General features: G+C 32.0%; 2 protein-coding genes across 5 annotated transcripts in view; one reads left to right on the top strand and one right to left on the bottom strand.

Moving 5' to 3' along the window:
• LOC149897740 (myrosinase 1-like) overlaps positions 1-21,294 on the bottom strand; it is a 412,925-nt gene that overhangs the window by 133,041 nt on the left and 258,590 nt on the right. The window lies entirely within an intron of this gene.
• LOC149897752 (uncharacterized) overlaps positions 1-21,294 on the top strand; it is a 175,573-nt gene that overhangs the window by 115,170 nt on the left and 39,109 nt on the right. For both annotated transcript variants that reach the window (XM_090116324.1, XM_090116325.1), the window contains one exon: positions 16,788-17,356. In XM_090116324.1, the coding sequence (XP_089972450.1) occupies positions 17,317-17,356 (40 nt within the window). In that variant the 5' untranslated portion in view covers positions 16,788-17,316. The remainder of the gene's footprint in view (positions 1-16,787; positions 17,357-21,294) is intronic.

Below are 21,294 nucleotides of genomic sequence, written 5' to 3'. Positions count from 1 at the left end.
CACGCTGTAGTTATTTATTCGAATATTAGAGTTAAATTTAACTTTGTTTATTACAATGTTGAGTTTGAAGCGCAGTATTAATAATGAATATTGAATTTCATTAAATTGATTGTGTTATTTAGGACGGGTTTTATGCCGCGGGTTTATTTCATTCTACATATTACTAGCTTACCGCCCGCAGCTTCGCCCGCTTTGTCTAAAACTAATAAATTATATACTAAAACCTTCCTCTTGAATCAATCTATCTATTACAAATAACCGCATCAAAATCCGTTGCGTGGTTTTAATGATTTAAGCATACATAGGGACATAGGGACAGAAAAGGCGACTTTGTTTTATACTATGTAGTGATAATATTACAGATCTGTAAATCGGTTTAGTATTTTATCGCCAATATACGTGACAAAGGAATATCTTCGATGTTTAAAGCAGATTAATTAAGAAAATATTAAAGAAGTGAAAATATAAATTATTAATTTAATTTGTTTAAAACACTAGTTATATTATCCTGCTTTATTAATTACCAAAAATATTAAAAAACAATTGAATCTTGTGAATGAAACCAAGCGCAAAGTCTTGTATTAATTTCACAAACAAAATAATGACTTCACAACTCTTCCAGTTAAGAAATATAACATCGTGTCAAACAATGGATAACTCCAAATTAACTAAGATTCGATTTAACCAAACTGTTAATCGGCGTTTTAAATGGAAACAACAGTTTTAACATAACATTTAATTTAAATACTGATCTATTTTTGACTAATAATAATTGAAAGAATCACTGCTTAACATAATATACTAATCGATAGAAATATTCAATTTTACAATTTAAAGACTCTTTGTCACATAATATTTCAGTTAACCTAGCAGAAGAAGCATTTTAACATCGAGGTCGATTTCTGAACATTTTCATTACTAATATTATAAATTGTTACATTCGATTTTGTACTGCAGTATTAGGTACTATATTATTAAAATACCTTTCAAATATATTACGTCACGTTATTGAGCTTTCATATTTAAACTTCCTTCTCCCAGTTAACAGTCGTTTAATTAAAACATCGTTTAATTCATTAAATCAGCTCTAACTCAAGTTGGTGTCATTTGATCGCCGACAGCGAAACCTTTGTAAAACATTTCATTATCCTTGCTTTGAAAGTTTTAAATAAAAAAATATACTCGAAGTAATCTCCGTTTTGTGAACGAAGATCCTTATTTGAATGTGATACACGTGTAAACTGTTTGAATAATATAATTAGTGAATTTCACTTTTAATTTTTTCTTGGGCTTTCTAATTTCTATAGGTACCTACTCAAAATTTATTTAAGTTTATTGTATAAAGTTGTCTATCTCTTAATAGTGATGACACGCATTATCACTACATAGTATAAAACCATAGTCGCTTTCTCTGTGCCTATATCCATAAGTATGCATCTTTAAAATAACGCAACCGATTTTTTATTCGTTCCGTTTTGATTAGCTAAACCGAAGAACGAGGATGGTTCTTATGGGGAGAAAACGTAAACATGTACCACGGGTGAAGCCTGGGCGGACCGCTAGTATTTTTATAAACGTTTTCCAACACGTCTGTCTGCTTGTGTTATTGAGCGCGAGTAACTCAAAAACTACTAGATTTCAATTCTGTTTTCACTAATAGTGTGATTCGTCAAGAAGGTTTAATATATAATTTAAACAACGCAAAATATTTCAATAAATTACAAATAAACTTGTTCATCATTCTCTCTAGCAGTGTGTATCGTAAAGGATTGGGTCAAAGTTAGCAGAGTTCGTAACGACTGTTTAAGAGTGTTTTATATTTTAATATTTCATTCCTTCAGATATCTTGGAGTGTCGGAGTTAAGTCGAAAATGTGATATTCTTGCTGATTCCCTTTTGTATATTTATTTTCCTTTTGTTGTTGTGCAAATGAGTAAATGATAGGGATTAAAGAAATACTTCTAAATCATTTTGGTCTCACACATTCGCGTATTCACAGTTCACACACACATTCACGATAGATATCCTAGTAATTTACGTTCTTTTCTGTCTCCTGTTAGTATCATGTAATAATTAGTTATTTGAAATTGTGTTATGTACCTATCAAACTCAAAACTCAAACTCAAACATTTATTTATTCAATTATTAGACTTCTTTGAGAAGCACTAATCTATCAAAAACTATTATGTATTTGAATATTATAAGGGAAGGTGCTATATATACTAATTACCTTATTACATCCTGAATAATCTACTTATTTAAGAAGTCAGAGCAAGGTCAGAGCAATGCTGTTGTAAAATATATTATTCGCTAATTTCATGGGATATCTTTTCACTCATCTAAAATAGCTTTTTGTCCGTGAATATTCCACCAAGCTATATTACGGTACTACAAACTACAAATACGCAATAAAAGTATGATCCCAGCGTGTATTCACCCCACGATCCTGCAGGATTTCGTAACAACTGTCATAGAGAAAAAGTCGCCGCCATAAAGCAGAGAAAATGGCGGCATTAAGCTGCGCACACACGTTCCGTGCCCGCGCTACAATTTTGTTACGCACGTCTGCACTACGCTTATGTTTTTGTTTGTATTCAATTTGAATGGATGAAAATGTAATATTAAATAGGATGAGTGATACATTTGATCTGTATAGATTATGATGAAATGGTTAATAATATGTAGCTACTTTAGATGCGTAAAAAATTACAAAAACACAAAAATAATGTACTTAATTTCAATAATATAATATTTCTTTATTCATATTAAAAGTCAGATTAGCTACATAACACGTGATCATTTAAAATAATTCAATTGATATGATGTTTTGTTTTTGTCTCCGGATAATATATATCAAAAAACTGAAAAAAAAAATCTTTATTCTTACGGATTCAATCACCTAATTCATATTCTAAATTGTAAGTCTCTATTTCATCACATTACTTTTATTTATGCTAAATAGTATGTACATAAGTAGTACAAGTTCTTTATCTATTGAGGAATCGATTTCCTAAACATGCCAATGTGATTTTTCGCGTATGTGTTTTTCTGTTTTCTTACCCTATAAAGCACATTAAAAATATAAACCAACACGCCTCAGCTGTTATAAATACCAATAAACAATGTATCACCTTTATTTATATTATAATAAACAATTTATATTTTATATTACTACTTTATATCTGCTTGCATTTAACGTTATTGTTCGCGTAATACAGAGGAAATTTCCACAGCCTAATTGTCAAATTTTGTTTTCGCGGCAAATAGCTCTCTCCAAAGCTATGTCAATCTATATTTAATTTAATAGAAATGAGAGCTGCACTTCTGGTGTGACAGCATGATAAACAAACAAACAGTTATTTTCACATTCATAATATTCATTTGGCTCTCAGAATAAACCTAGGACCTTCCTGCTGGTGAAAGAATTGTCATTATGTAATAAGTTCTTTTTAATTTCACCATTACAATTTCTAAATTACAAAACTACAGTTTCAAATAACCACAGTTTACATATTACTAGTTTCTACTCCCGGCTTTGCCCGAGTTAGGATAATAAACATAGCCTGTGTCACTCGGTAAAGATTCAGCTTGCTCATGGAAAAATTATATTTCAAATCGGTCAAGTAATTTTGAATAAAAGTCGTACTAAAAAGATATTTAAAGAAAAAGAAAGAATACATTTTCAAGAGAATATTCTGAAATTCTCTTTATTAAATTAGTTTATTTTTGCAAATAAAAACTGAAAATTCTTGAACAATAAATGAGTATCTTGTACTTGGCCTATATTTACAAATTTCTCGTCTAGACGGATATTAATGATGTTTTGTAGTACTCAGATGATTTGTTTAGCTTGGCAAGTGTTGCCTAAACACTGAATTTACCACGGTTTAACAAAGTGTAGGACTTTGCCTGTAAATGTTTTTGTTTTAGCTTTTAGGGTCTGTGTAGGATCAGCTGTGTTTGAGTCAGAGTGACTTTTAACTGTATTTTAAACGAAATTACAAATTCTCTGGTTAGTATTTAAAAAGAAAGAATATTTAGAATCATTATCAAAAATTATATGTGTTCCCTCTACTTTTTTTGCCCCTAATATTTAACAAATTCGACGAGTAATTTAAAAACTAAACTCAAACTCATTCCATCAATTTTATTAATAAGCAATTTAGCATTACAAATAACAACCAAGTGCTTCCTTTCGAAAAGCAGTTTCTATCTAAAAAATACGGTATTCTTGCTCTATTCAAGTCTGTAAATTCATTGAAAATTGATGAATTTCTTATATTGATGGAATAAAGGAATGGATAGTGACATCAGACGCTGGCGATTCGGAAATAAACCATCCAGATGTCTTTTAATGTGGTCATGGTCATCATTTTAAATACGAAACAGTAAAATTTAAAACCGATATTTAGGAATCTGACTTAAGGAGTAAGTTCGAAATAGCGGGAATATTTTTGTTATATTTTACTTTTTTGAAGTGAAACTTCTTTAGACCCGTTGGTAAAATATCAAGGTTGCGTCATCGCAATACCATCACGTCATAGAGTAAGGTGACGATTTTGGTATCTTTGAACCTTGCCAAAGAAGTTTCACTTCTGCCACGTGTGCTCGGCGTACACGCTCATTAATTTATTATATTCATAGCGTGTATTCCTAAAAAGACTTTATTACGATCTTACCAGTAGTTTCTGAGTTATTCCCCATTATTATTTTATTTCTTTACTTCATTGATTTTCTCATATAAGTATACAAAAGACAAAAAATATTAACGTCAGTTCTTATTATTTTATTACATACTTTATTCTTCCAGGAACCCATTTTTACTTGGTATAAAAATAGTTTACGAGTTCCTACTTGATAGTATGTACATAAAAATATTATAGGCAATTTTCAATGAAACGTAACAATTATAATCATGACGAAATATTATGAGCTGTTATTACCGTCTAGACGATGGAATGCCGGCTTGGCGAACCGCCAGTGTAAAGGTTCATGTGCCGAATGAAACGCATCGACGGATTTAAGTATTCAAATAATTGATTGGAAACCAATGGACCGGCGCTAGTGGGATTATTAGGTCAGCGTTTTTGAGCTTTTATTTTTAGGGCGGTATTATCAACTCTATATCATTCGAATGTTTTGGAGAATGGAATGCCAATTTGTAAACGAAGTTTTTTAATTTATCAAGTTTTGTTTTAATATAGGATTATTTTTTATTGATGAGAAAACGATAACAACAGGGGCAATGACTATCAAACAGGTCATTGTTTAATATATCACTATAGCAATGAAATTTACGATAGATACAACAATTGAAATATTCGTTCATATTGTAGTGTATATTGAAAAGCAATATCCTACAAGAAACCTTCTGCTTTGACATACAGATCTCCTTTTAGGTTCCGTTTGACGTTTGCAGCGTGAAGCTCTAAACTTATTAAATAATAAATATTTAGGTATATAGATATATAGATATAAACAGACTTTCAAATGATCTTTCAACCAAAAAGTATCCTATATTATGATGGTCACTTTTTTGTATTTGTAGTTCTTAATTGACGTAATTTTTATATATTTTATACGTTTGAAGACACTGTGTGATTAGCACTTTTTTATCATCGACATCATTGGCGTCAAATTACTTGAAAATAAATATACTATGAGCAATATTGCTCTACCATGCATTATATTTTTCGTTTATTTGGCTCATACAATGGTATGTATTATATTATTTTAATACATACCTTTGTATGAGCCAAATAAACGAAAAATTCTATATCTCTCACTCTCTAAATCTACGTTTGGCATAATTGTTATTCCAGTCAAAATATTTTTAACGGTACATCGGTGTTGGCAGAACGCCCGAATCGACAATTTCTATGACGTACACTTCATGGATTCGTATGATTGACTAGCTGTCCCGGTAAACGTTCTGCCTTACTCTTATCACTTAGGTGTATGAAAGATGTTGGCCGATTCTCAGATCTACTATGAACATAAAATTTCATGAAAATCTGTCCAGCCGTTTGAAAGAGTATGGTAACTAACATTGTGACAAGAGAATTTTATATTTATAGAGCAGAGACAGTGCCATCTGTATTTTGTCATTAATCTGTATTTCTTCATAAGGCGGATCTTCACATAGTGAGCAGCCTCGCGAAGCAATTACTGCGCGAAGCAGCTCGGTCAGTGTGGATGTTGTTTGGCCGAGGTAAAGGCAGCAAACGCTATTCAGCCGAGCCATGTCCATTTAGATCGAGCTACATCGCGCAACAATTGCTTCGAGAGGTTGCTCGCTCTGTGTAGATCCACCTTTTGAAGAAATACAGACGGTATTATCTATCTCTTCTCTATAATAATTATTGTCGTCGCTATGTGTGGATCTGCCTACTGCATTTACTTTTGTTGTTACATATTCTTAAAAAAAAATATTACAAAATTTAAAATTGTCATTCTTTTCTTCTGGATTTCCTGAAATTGTAAACAAAGCCAATTAATACAATTCGGCAGTATACAATAAAAAAGGCATAAAAGTATTGGCTTACCTTGTTTGGACGTGAATTTTATCGTCGTTTCAATGCGAAATTCCTCTTAATCAATAACAAATTGGAGCAAAAACTTTTCCAATAAGCTCATTCGATATTAAAATTGCTGAAGACCGGCCGAAAATTTTATTCATAACAAAACTTTCAACCTTTCAAGTAGACGACTAAAATAGTTTTATCTATGGCGGTCTCGTCTATGAATACAAAAAGCCGATTTTGTGTTAGGACTCGGTTGTATGCTACTTTTTTTAACAAAATTTTATATGACTTCCTAAGTAGGGTTAGTTGTTATTTTATATAACTCTGTCAGTTTATACAAGAAAGAATGAAAAACAAATATCAAAATATATGTGAGATGGTTTTTAGAACGGATGTAGACGTATTAACATTAATTATGGTCTATAGATAGTGATATGCCTTTCACAGGAATGCTAAATTGAAATGGCGTACATACATTTTTTAAATAACTTTCGCGTAATTGTAAATTTAATTTTTAAAAATTATATAAAAATACCTTAAATATATAACCCAATATACTCGCGGCTTTAGGAAAATGTGTATTCATAGATATAAAAGTATATATTCATCACTATTTTATAACATTTTTATCGCATTTAGGTTATGTTTTTCCTTTGAATTTTTTAACTTAATTATACAGGATGTCCCACTGTTGGTATAATATACTCTCAAAGGAAGTTATAGTTTTGCATACGCTGAGTTCGTAAAAAATACTTATATAAGTACCTAGTATAACAATAGTGGGACACCCAGCATATAAAAGAAATATGGAATTTGTAGAAAATAAATTAAAGTTTTACAAGATTTTAATTCAATACCACAGTATAGTTTTAAAGGTCTCATAATGTACGGTTCGTACCACGGACATGTATCAAGATAGACTAAGCGAGTGTATGTACTTCCCGTGTCCAAACTAAGTTATTGAAACTTACTTGACGCTGGCCTACACTCAGTCCGCGCTTGCAGTTCGCCAAGGAAAGACGTGAAGCTGAATAAAGTAAAATGCCGAATTGCGCCGTTATAAACTGTAGAAACTCCACAGCTGTGAGTGGCCGAGTTAGCAGAGATGTTTCCTTCCACCGGTAAGTAATTTTCTAATCAGAATATGCACTATTTATTTTAAAATCAAATAAAGAATATCTGTGGAAAACGATCGTGACAAACACGGATACCAAATCATACGAAATGATTCGGAATACATTGCGGCTTTTACTTGGCACGGTAAAGATCGCGTCGTATGATAACAAGCAATGAATAGCGTCTTCTCATTTTTCTGTTCTCATTTTTCTGTCCAATTTTGTGGTTAGTGATGTTCATTTGATGCTACAGTTCTCGATTCTAATCGATTTTATAATCGAACAGAAAAATGATAATTTGAAGGAGCAATTTTTCAGAAAAAAAGGCATAGATTTTTTTTGTCATTTAATACGACTTGACCTAGAACTTTTAAGTATTTTAATACAAAGGTACTACAAATAAATATTATGACATGGACGCCATTAGTTAAAGTGTCATCTTGGGAGTTTTTTAAGAAAACTCCTTATTGCTTAGACTATGTTTGTTTTTTCAGTTTTCCAAGTAACCCGAACATAAAAGGAAAATGGATCGATGCAATGGGACATAAAGATTGATTGATTGACAGTTTCATTACTTTCTTTCGATGGCCTCTCTAGTACGTAGTACATGGTAACTCAATGGGCATATGTAAGAAAAAGCTAAAACACATTAGTTTACTTGTTAGAATATTAAAAGGTTTATAACTTTATTTTATCATCCCTCTGTCTATGGTAATTATCATTTTTCTGTCTTGAATCGATTTAGTAATCGATTACGATTCATTTATTTGACTACCTCTTAGACATAGATCTAGTTTGATCTGATTTCTTTCGATTTACTTCGATGGGATAGGACGATACTAGAATCGCCGCGCGAGTGGCGGCCTAATCGATTTAGCGTAAAATGAAATTAACATCACTAAAAAGCGCTCGTGACGTCATAACGCGTCAAGGTCAGTACAAAAAATATGACACGCTTGGTTTTCATATAGATCGCGGTACTTGCGTTGTCTACTTAAATATACATGTCTGTGGTTCGTACACAGTACTGTGAGTAATAAATTATTTTAAAAAACATTTTTAGGGTTTCTTAATTAAAGTGAGAATTTTAGAATAAAGATTAATTACTCAAAATAATTAATAGCAATTACTGTCTTTCACAAATGAGAGAACGAAAGAAAATGATATTCATGCTTTTGATTTAAACAAAACACCATTTTAAAATGAATTTTCTTTAAAAATGATCATTAAAAACACCTCGCCTAACTTTACTAAGACTTAACTAAATGTGAATTCATTTTTCATCTTTTGAAATAATTCAAAAAAATTCACACTTTCGTTTTAACCCAGATTTATTTATAAATATTGTAAAATAAGAGAACTGTAGTTTCTAAAATGGTGAATGGTTTTCATCTATTTAAAAGCGTGTCAATTAAAAATGTACCTCATTTGTATGAGGTGAAGATATCTTTTCATTTAGCTGGGAATAAAAAGCAGATAATCTCTCATTACTCAACTATTGCTTGACATAGACTATTATAAAACACAATTCAAGGAAAACTCTCATAACAATGTTTTTCTTTTCTTGAGGATTAAATGAAATACATATTCAAATGAATTCAAGCCCATGGACTTAATACTTTATGCGTTTTTATTATATTTTAAGAGAAAAAAGACGGCATGATACTAATATGATAAATGCAAAAGTTTGTGTGGATGGATGTATGTGTATGTGTGTATGTTTGTTACTCTTTCACGCAAATACTACTGAACCGATTACAATTAAATTTAGCACACCTATAGAGGGTAACTTGGATTATCGCATATTATAGGTTTTATCCCGAAAATCCCACGGGAACGGGAAAAATATTTGGTAAATTCGAAAAAAAGATGGTCATAAAAATTACAAAACACCGTACCTTCATAAATTAAGTGAAACTACCTGGAAATGTAGAACTAAACTAGCTGTGCCTCGCGGTTTTACTTGCAGTGCTCAACTCCTTTTAGTCTTAGCGTGATGATATATTATAGCCAACAGCCTTACTCGATAAATGGGCTAGCTAACACTGAAATAATTTTTCAAATCAGACCAGTAGTTCCCGAGATTAGGGCGCTCAAGCAAGCAAACAAACTCTGCAGCATCATAATATTAGTATAGATATAGATTAAAACCGTTTCAACTATATTAAAATTAATTCAAAGTAATGGAGTGTAATTAAACGATCAAAGAAAACATGCCACTCGAGTTAACACTCTAACTTAATTGAAATTTCAATAAATTAAATAGGATTTTAGCTCGAAATGCCGTCTCTTGATTTAGTTTGTGAATGGACTGGTGGAATATAGCAATTTTAGCTAACCACGTTGGGTTTTGGGAATTCTTTGTAGATTAGTTGTAGTATTAATTTTATACGTAGTATAATCGTAGTATAATCGTAGTATAAACGTAGTATAATCGTAGTATACCTAATCGTAGTATAAACGTACCTATTTAATAAGTATAATCTATATTTTAGACCCTGGACTATGATTTGTTTCTAGGTCTTGAAAATGTAGTTATAGATTTTAGGGTAAGAATGACTGCCTATAGAAGATTGATTTGTGAAATTTTTTTGTAATGGATGATTTTACAATGCTCAATATTATATATTTTATTATCTATTTAATGATAAAATATTATATAATATTGAGTATTATATTTATATTTTATTAGGTACTTTATAGATAGAAAAATTATTTCATACTTTACCTCTAGATACACATAGCTAACTTGTTAAATAATTCTGGTATAAACCAATATTTTAAATTAAATATTAAATAAGCTCTCGTACTTTTCAAGGTAAATTAACTAATTACTTAACTAACTGTGTCCATTTAATTTCTTAGTTAAGCAAATGTTATTTATATCTAACTAGCTTACCGCCCGCGGTTTCGCCCGCTTTGTCTAAAACCTAATAAATTATATACTAAAACCTTCCTCTTGAATCACTCTATCTATTAAAAAAAACCGCATTAAAATCCGTTGCGTAGTTTTAAAGATTTAAGCATACAAAGGGATATAGGGAAATAGGGACAGAGAAAGCGGCTTTGTTTTATACTATGTAGTGATAATATGAAAACAAAACACGAACATAAAATTGTAAGTCTTCTTCATAACAACTACCTCTTTGATCTCAACTGAATAGCCAATAAAGTTTCATTAAGATAAAGATGCTCACAAAATATTATATTCAATAAAAATGTCTTGTGATTAACTAATAAAGTGTACCATTAGACAGACAGCACTCGTGTGAAGAGGCCATTATGTCTAAACGTGTTTTAGTCGGCTACGTTTAGAAAAATGTTTTAAAAATATATGGCTCTGTATAATTTTATTAGTTGTGGAATATTTTTGAATGTTGGCTGTTTCGATAATGTTCTTCTATGTGATTTTGTGTATTTAAGTAAGTACCTATATCTAATATCTAATCTGTGCCTATATGTTTAATAAAAATGTTAGATTTAGATAATCTAATTCAAAGAATTTTATAATTTACGTATTACTAATCAATGTGTACACAAACAACTGTGTTTAATTGTCTCAGATGAAAAATATGTTTTAATTCACTAAATATAAAGATTTTTTTCAATTTCTCTTTTTAATCAAATCGTATAGATTTTACACGTACATTTTCACACTCCCGTTAAATCATACAGGAAAACGAGAAAAAATATAATAGTTTGACCATTTATAACCCGAGAACGGCTGTACGATCTTTGATTAGTTGCTTTTGGTCCCGCCCCAAAAAGCGGAACATAATAGCTCAACGGAAAATAGAGGAAAGAAAATTTATAATGTACTGTTATAAATTAATTCCCAACTGGCAACCCGAACCGAGTGGGTGTTTATAAAAATGAGCTGAACAGCGGATTTGACACACTTTCCGTTGGGCTCTCGGACGTAACGGTCGTTTTGGTTGTGCTTAGTTGTGTTAATAATTATTTGAGTCGATTATTATTTTATTGTTGAAAGTAGACATATAAAGTCATTTTGTAAGGAATAAAACTTTTCTAGGTTAAATTTAAAATCGTTAAGATCAGAATTGGGATTGCCACGCGTTTTAGACCGTTTGCCATCTAAATTTAGTGCTTATTAGTTGTTGTTCAGTTCAGTTGTTCAGTGTTGAAAGAACATTATCTCAACCGTAGCGAAATAACATCCGTTGCGTCCTGTGAGCGGGAGTCATTAGGGGGCTATTGATTAGTCATGGTCAGGTTAGGCCGAGTCGGGGAAGCAAAGTTGTTAAGAAAATAACTAGTTGCTATGATAATAACAGGTGCTACGGGACAGTTCTCAACATGCTACGTGTTGAAGGAGGCAACAAGGGTTCCCAGTGGTACGATGTGCTGTGCGCTGGCAATGGCACGTGCGCTGTACATCCACTGCGCCGCTGCAGTTGCTGACAACGGGCTTCCGGGCTGCTTGCAACCAATCTACGGCGCCGGGATGCCTGCGTGAACGAGGAACGACGGTAGCCACTCACCGCTGCTGTCGAAGACTTTGTGTTTGTGGTGCTATTGTTTATAGACCACTTAGAGAACATACGAGGGTATGGGTCTCTGTTTTGAAAGTTTGTGGTGCTATTGTTTATAGACCACTAGAGGACATACATGGGTATGGGTCTCTGTTTTGAAAGTTTGTGGTGCTATTGTTTATAGACCACTAGAGGACATACATGGGTATGGGTCTCTCTGTTTTGAAAGTTTGTGGTGCTATTGTTTATAGACCACTAGAGAACGTACAAAAGGTATGGGTCTCTCTGTTTTGAAAGTTTGTGGTGCTATTGTTTATAGACCACTAGAGGACATACATGGGTATGGGTCTCTGTTTTGAAAGTTTGTGGTGCTATTGTTTATAGACCACTAGAGAACGTACAAAAGGTATGGGTCTCTCTGTTTTAAATTTTTGTGGTGCTAATGTGTTTAGGCCACTTAGAGAACATGCAAAATGTATGGGTCTCTGTTTTTTTTACAGGTTGTCACTTATGAGAGCACTTGGAGCCACTGTCGTTACGACGGTGTATTACATTTTGAGTTTTATCTATATTCGTGTTAAGTCTGAAGGTATCTAATTCTGTAATAAGTATTTGCTTTTTAATACACCTTGTCTATGGCCGCTTGAGTGCACGCTTGCGCCCATGGCACTGGTAATGGTAAAATAGAGATGAAGGTCATTTTTCGTTCCCCTGCATAAGATATACGCTTCAGACTATAACGCGAAACTAGGTTGATTGCTAACAAGTTTCCTTTATGTTCCTGAGACAGCGCTAAGGCGATGTTGAGTAGATTTCAAGGGATGAAGCAAGCAGGTTGGATGGATCTGATGTTACTTGCTAGTGGTAGAAGTCATGCTGCGGTCGAGGACGCCGCACTGTCAGGAACGGCCGTGTTATAAATTAATTCCCAACTGGCAACCCGAACCGAGTGGGTGTTTATAAAAATGAGCTGAACAGCGGATTTGACACACTTTCCGTTGGGCTCTCGGACGTAACGGTCGTTTTGGTTGTGCTTAGTTGTGTTAATAATTATTTGAGTCGATTATTATTTTATTGTTGAAAGTAGACATATAAAGTCATTTTGTAAGGAATAAAACTTTTCTAGGTTAAATTTAAAATCGTTAAGAGTACATTATATGAAGTAGGAATTCATTGTTTTTAATAGTAGACCTATCTACAGATATTATAATAAACTAACTAAGAGATAGTGGTCATTATTATAAGCTTATATTATTTTTTTTACTGCAGTGTTTCTGCCTTCTAAATACAGCTAAGGATTTGGTCCATAAACATCAGCGGTAAATGGTAGAACTATGTTATGACGATTCAAAAGTGCTTCTAAAAGATGTTTAATTGAATAATTAAAAGTTTCAGTTTCATAATATTCAGATGTGGAATTTCGATGACGAAACGATATTAATTCCAACAGAAAATTGTAATAAACAACATGCAAAATGCGTCAAATTTTGTTACAAATTCGTTGTATCTTTTTCTGAAAAAATCGAAAACTTAAAAAAATTATGATGACAAGGTGAAACCTAATCGAAAAGTTAGAACTTCTCTGATAGAAGCCACCTTTACCATCGTAACCAAGAGAAATTAGTCTCATCTTTATTAATACAGATAATTATTAATAAATAATTAATAAACCCACATCTGCAAACATAATAAAGGAACACACTGCTAATAAAGTGTGCTATTAACGTGAAGTAGCCATTAGGCAGTATCTCCATCACTGTCACTGTATATTAATGAGTTAGACAAGATTATCTGTAAGAAAAAGAGTGAGAAACGCATGGAAATCGATTGTAAGTTACTAGAAGAAACGAAATAATTCATATCCTAACAATCTAACAAATTAATAAATAACTAAAAACCGCCTTCAAATCGTCAGAACTATAGCAAAGTTAAATAGGACAATATGGTAAGCACCAGCTTTTCGAATAAAAAAGAATTATCAAAATCAGTTCACCAGTTGTAAGTTCTGAAGTAACCAACCCAAAATAAAAGAAAAACTACAGTCAAGTTATAGATAATGCGGTCGAAACCGCGGGCGCAAAGCTAGATCATTATAAACGTAAGTACGAAGAATATTTTTAGTTATTACAATTTATAATTCAATAGAATCAAATAAAAATAAAAATTTCAGGTAGAAAATTCGTTATAATTATTATTAATGACTACCTATCGTGTTATAACAATTTAGAATTCAATAACGACCGAACCTGGATTAGCATAAAAACTCTTAAAATATTTGAAATATTAACAAAACTATACTACTTTTATAAATTCGTAAGAATATAAGTCTTCGCTCTGACCTCTTAATAAAAAATTATTGACACAGTTCAACCGAAATTTGAATAAATTTGGTAGCGACGTTAAATTAACCGATGTCCATTAGTCAAATAGTACTTCTACAAAGCCTTATTATTAAATTCTTTGTCTCCTTAGTGGTGTAAAAATCGATAGGAATGCTGTATCTTACCCACATTCCGTCTTAAATCACAAGCACAAAGACCCGCATCATAGTTTTTTCTATTCCTTTTAAGAATCCAAAAGTAATTAGTTGTTCTCCAGTAAGTATTATTTTCGAATCTATAGCTTCAGGTGCTTCAGACTTATCTAAGACTTCAATCGAAAGAAAACATTAGAAAATGTTTTATTTTTATTTTTAGAAACCTGGAAAAGACCTATTTTATAGTAATTACATGTCTGCGAATGATGGCGGCTATAGATAGCTATTGGAAATATAGGGGCTTTTACTATTTTCTGAAAAATTCCATTTTCCATTCCTTATTCTATTGTATGTAATAAAAATATAACAGATAGCTTTCTATACTTGGAAGATATGAGATCTAATGCAGGTCTTTTTGGTAGCAATAAAATACTATTAGAATAGTACCTATGTATTTGTTTATTATATATTATTTATAATATTAGAAACGGCTTCAATGATTCGTTTGCGTTTTGGCTTACTTTGATATTCTTAAAAATGCAATGTTTTAAAATATTGTTCATTCATATTATGTAGAAATTTGTGGATAATTGTACATATTATGAAGATGAAAGATTTCTATCTGTACTTAATTGAAGGTTTTTCAAAAAATAATCTTAAAATCCATGACCTTTTTTAAAAATTATTTCAAGAGCAGAAAACTACATTATTCCTATATACATATATAAACTTAACTTACTACTTACTAAACTATATAAACTTTTATTTAATGCTGTGTAAACCCGGGTGGAGCGGCTAGTTGAGTACACAAGTTAACCCATACATATTTCGGTTAAATGTAAGCTTTGCCCAACATGTTAAATATTTGGTTTTTATCCTGTGTAAATACTGAAAATGTTCTGTAGTTGATATTTACTCTTCTTTTTTATTCAGAACATTACTTTGAAGATACATTAAATAAATGTACTGATATAAGATAGTGATAAATATGATATCTATGGAATAATATTCCTATATACTTAATTACTTATGTTAGATATATTTAAAGATGTACAAACAGATTTAAAAACATTACTTTCCAAACAAAAAATATTATGTTGATATTATGAAGTTTAATTATACATTATTTTGTTATTCGTATTTTTTTTGTATGTTACTTAAAAACTAAGCAATCATTTTTACTAACAAGTTTTTTGAAAACGACATTATTTCATTACATAGGTACATACTTCCTATACTAATATTATAAAGAGGAAAGGTTTGTATGTATGTATGTATGGTTTTCACGCATAAACTACTGAACCGATTACAATGAAATTTAGCATACATATAGAGGGTAACTTGGATTAACACATAGGATAGGTTTTATCCCGAAAATCCCACTAAAACGGGAACTATGCGGGTTTCCTTTAAAAACGCGGGTGGAGCCGCGGGCGGAAAGCTAGTAAATTATAAATAGATTCTAAGCGTCGGTCTTTTGTTGTTTGTTTTACTTTAAATATAAAATCTCGAGAACTAATTTGATGAGTTAGACACAGTAGATATCATTTTCAAGTCAAAGCTAAAAGAGGGTAAAGGGGAGAAAAAGGGGTAACTGTAATAATCTCTTTTGAGCAAATATTTCTCTAGCTTTGAAAGCTAGAATAAAACTGCGTATTTAATTTTGCGAAAGTATAATTATCTTAAAATGTTTGAATTATATTTCACAAAGGGGAAAACTATAAAGGCAGTAGTGTACTTTAAAAAAGCATGAATGTGATATAAGTTCTGCAGTTTACCTAGGGTCGTCGCCCTTTCACAAAGGGGTATAATAATTGTATGTTCATTGCGCGTTTTCTTTTGGGGTCGCAGTCAGGTACTGTAGTATAGATGCAATGGAATTTAGTTATAGTTTTCATGTTTTGTTTTAGAAAAGGTTACGTTATTTAGTTACTGCGTTGTAATAAAACGAAGATATTGATTCGAACCGATGAGATATTTTTTAACGACGGGAATTATTATAGCAAAATATTGATATTATGCCCATTGAAATACGAATAAAAAGTTATTATTTAAATGAAGTTTAACTCAATATTTTATTGCGTTACTTTTATAAAGTAAAAAAGTTTATATAAACAATTGGAATCTAGATAAAAAAAACTATTTTTTTAATGACTTACCTTATTTTATTTTGTTTCAGATGAATGGAAGGCCGTAACAACATTTTTATACATCCAGAATACAGTTTAAAAATAAAACTTTTCTACAAGTGCTGCTACAATAAACTATTAATACAATTTGTGAATCGATAAATAAATTATTCAAAATTCAATATCAAATCGTTCATAAAGTTAAAGTAAAAAATTGTGCGTGTAAAGTGTTATTCAAAATAGGCCGCTAAAAGTCTCTACCTTTCGTAAGTACCAAAGCGTTTGGTTAAAGTGCGCATAAAGTGAACCACTGCGTTTAAAGTCGAATAATTGAAAGTAACCAAGTGCGCGTAAAGTGTAATAGAGTACGTATAAAGTGGAAATATCGATAGTGATAAACAGCGAAGTTGCGAAGTGCGCTCAAAGTGAAACAGTGCGCTTAAAGTGAAACAGTGCGTAAAGTGGAATTATTCAAAGTGAAAAGGGCACAATAAGCAGTATTGGTGACACAAGTGGATGTATTGATGGTGTGGTCGGTGGCACGGATGCGGGCACACGGCCCCCCCGGCCGGCAGGTCAATGACATCGCCGGCGTATTATGTGCTGTTTTTAGCACTTGGTAAGTTTATTTTTTTTGTTAATATTCTAAATCAAGATTTTGGAAAAATAAATTGCTGTGAAATAATCGAAGCATTTAAGTAGGTATAGTGTTTATGTGATTGTTTGTGAATCGCGCAAAGAGCATAATATTGTATATAAACTTTCTGACATCATATCGGGGCAGTCGACTAGGCTGGTCGAAGATCCTTTTTCGATGGAGGAATTCCACCTTCCTTCCTCCACAAATACAATAAAATAGAGATATTGGATAGATGCGTTTGCAATTCGACATACTTTCAACAAATTCAAACAATTATTAATTGTGCTACACTAATTTAAAAACGCATTAACTAAAGGTACATTTAACACCAATCCCACGATACGAAACGCATTTTCCACACCACTTATCATAACTTAATACATTCCAACTCAAAGTTGAAACACTTTAATTTCCTCTCCAATACGATCAGATCCAGACTAGGCCATCTAGTTAGGAACCCAATCGGGCATGCTGTTTGCAACGAAGCAATTTCCAGACTGGCCTTTGAAATCGCTTTTATTTTTGAATGTCTTGCCGTAAGATATTGGTGGTGCTTTGTGGTATTTTTGACCGTATTTGACACTTGAATATAAAATTTTAACTGAGTTTGAACGTTAATCGATGTTTTAGTGTTTTCTAAGTAGTTAACATTTTGAGTTGAGCAGTTTTATGATTATTTGTGCAAAATGCAGTATTTTTTTACTTTCGTTTGATTTGGTTGTGCAAATGGCTTTTGTAATAGGTAGATACATTATCATTTGTCGACATTGATTTCTGAATTTTGAAAATATATTTCTTAATGTAAATATTTTTGAAGTGAATACTTCTTTAGCGGCGTTGAGCACTTTTTCTGCAATGGGTATAAAATCTTAAACTCGCGACAGGACACGTGACCTGATCGAAAAAGCGTAAGACGGATGGATATCAAACATGCTCAACGTTAATAATCAAGTTTTCACTTCTGCCGGCACTCCCGGAGTGCAACCCGTCTTTTTTTTTAATTTAATTTGATATTAAGGACATAAACTAACAATGTCTAGGGTGGTTACAAAAGAACACATAGTTAGATATTCATAGAGATTTTAAAGTTAATACGGATAAAAAAGTTTCGAGTTAAGAATAGCATCAATCTTATAAAAATCGCAAATCACAAATAGGTACTTATAAAAGTTTACACGAAAAATAAAACAAGCTCGAGTGAACTACGTACCCAAACTACATTACAAAGTTTCCCAAATATATTCAAAGGATAAAACAAAACACGGTCGTGGGTATGCCGGGACCCTATTAATTCTGCAGGAGGTCGATTTTAATAAAACGCTTTGGCTTCCATCCAAGAAGACAGCTGCAGTATATTAATAAAAATTCAGCCATAATAAAGACTAGCTTAGTGCCGTTGTTTGTCATACAGATGGCTCTAATCTTTGGGTAAAGGTAATTACTTTTTGATTTTCTTTTAGGCTGAAAAGTCGCATCTATACACACGCTTTTGGTCACAGCTTTTGAATAGTATAAATTATGTTTAGGTTATCTGTAAGTTAAAATGACGTATAATGTATGAAAATCTGTCAAATAGGCTATCAGCAAGTCGTATCAGAAAGATGTTAATCACAAAAACTGTTGATTCGACTTAGAAAATATTATAATGGTTGATAGCAGGATATGACCCACATGACCAATAGGATCAGAGCATTTAAATTAAATGTTACAGATTGCGTAGAAAAACTACGATTCAAGCAAACCTATTTTATTTTCAAAATATTATAATCCACTATAACCTACATCATGTAAAGTAATGTGGAATTAACAACTCACATTATAACTAAAGAACAGTTATAAACAATTAATATACAATTACAAACAATTGATAGCAGGAATTATGACGGAATACAGCAGTAATTTGAAAAAAATCGTTCAAGTTAAGCTGCATAATTTGACAATCTATACTAATATTATAAAAGAGGAATCAGGAAAGGTTTGTATGTATGGTACGGGAGCTATTAACGTTTTAAAAAAAGTCATTTTAGTATAGTTGGGTTTTTGATATACTGTTTCTCTTGCTATTTCGGTTAGAGTCCGCGCTGTCTGGCTGGCCGCAGTGGTTGCGTTTATTAGTGCGCACAGGAAAATAACCGTAATTTAAAGTCATTTATTAACGCGTAATTTTTAATCTTTTGCCTTTAGATAGATCCATCAGACATAAATTTGTTATTGAAAGACGTTTTTTTCGTTGTTAAATAGGTGCCATACGCAATTTTTTATTTCAAAATCATTAAAATGTCATCGAAATAAGTGAAATTACATCAACATGATTCCGCTTAAAAGGTAAGTAGTAACTTTATTACTTATATTATATTATCCTTTTTTAATACTTATATTGAATAATTAGTAAACTAATATTTTTAATAGATGGTTTCATATTTATTACACTTTTGGGTATTAATATGAATTTGATGATATTTGGTTTTTATCAAGTTTACATTAACGTCCTATTTGAGGTTCATTGGGAAAAGGAGGCACCATGGTAGATTGTTTCTAAAAAATTGTAAATGGTAAAATGAATAGTATATCCTTCACGGGGACTCGTGTTGATGGAATTTCACTTATTTCGATGACATTTTAATGATTTTGAAATAAAAAATTGCGTCTGGCACCTATTTAACAACGAAAAAAACGTCTTGCAATAAAAAAATTATGTCTCATGGATCTATCTAAAGGCAAAAGATTAAAAATTACGCGTTAAAAAATGACTTTAAATTAAGGATATTTTCCTGTGGAAATAAGATGCGCACTAATAAACGCAACCACTGCGACCAGCCAGACAGCCCGGACTCTAACCGAAATAGCAAGAGGAACAGTATATTAAAGAACCAACTATAACTAAAATGCTCTCTTGTCAACGTTGGTAGCTCCTATACGAGAATGTGTGTATGGTTTTCACGCATAAACTACCGGCCCGATTTTATGAAATTTGGCACAGATAATCTTTAGACCCTGAGAAAGAACATAGGCTACCTTTTATTGCGAAATATGTAGGTACCACGGGCAAAGCCGGGACGGACCGCTAGTGATTAATAAATTAAATGTTGTTGTTTATTGAAACTTATTAAACATTCGGCCGATAATTACAGCTTATTACAAAAAACGTTGGTTATTTAAAAAAAATAATATAGTGACAAAACTTATATATTTAAACCTTATTAGTGTGAAGTGTGAAGTTATGAATGCGTAATAGAATCTTCCATATTTCAATAAACGCAGTGAGAAAATTCGATTAATATATTGAATACTAGCTTTCCTCGCGCGGCTTCGCCCGCTTTGCGCTTGAAATTATATACTTAAACCTTCCTCAAGAACTACTCTATCTACTAAAAAAAAGACGTGTGGCACTCGAGGACTGCCGCGGTAAAGCTATTGCATAGCATGCCTTCAAGCCACACCTCCGTGCCCGTCGGAGTGGGGAGCGTGAGGTTTTTTCGTTACGGAATTTCTGGATTCGGTCCCCGCGCTCAAGGCCCGCGATAGAAGCTATGCAATTGCTTAAAAAACCGCATCTAAATCCGTTGCGGAGATTTAAAGATTTAAGCATACATAGGGACAGAGAAAGCGACTTCGTTTTATACTATGTTGTAGTGATTTGTTTTTGATCTGATTAGAAGCTAGGTAAATCTAATTTAGATTAAAGTTTGTACCTCTTATATAACTTGCATTATCAAATAGATATTACTCAATATTAAATCTGCTTTAGGTATAAGTGAATCTAGATTGATATTGGTTATTGAGAAAGTAGATCAGAATCGGATTTGAGCTAGCTGTAATCCAAAATAATAAGAAATGAGAATAGACTCCATTGAATTGTTAGTCTATTTCTATGGATTATTTTAACAATATCATAATTTTTTGTCTGCCTTTCGCAT

Source organism: Colias eurytheme, chromosome 25 (assembly GCF_061535395.1).
Source record: "Colias eurytheme isolate Ceu_HAF_F1 chromosome 25, ilColEury1 Martin Lab GWU primary, whole genome shotgun sequence".
In the NCBI taxonomy this organism is placed as follows: domain Eukaryota; kingdom Metazoa; phylum Arthropoda; class Insecta; order Lepidoptera; family Pieridae; genus Colias; species Colias eurytheme.
The sequence above is the reverse complement of the archived record's forward strand: the minus strand, read 5'-3'. Positions and strand labels throughout refer to the sequence as shown.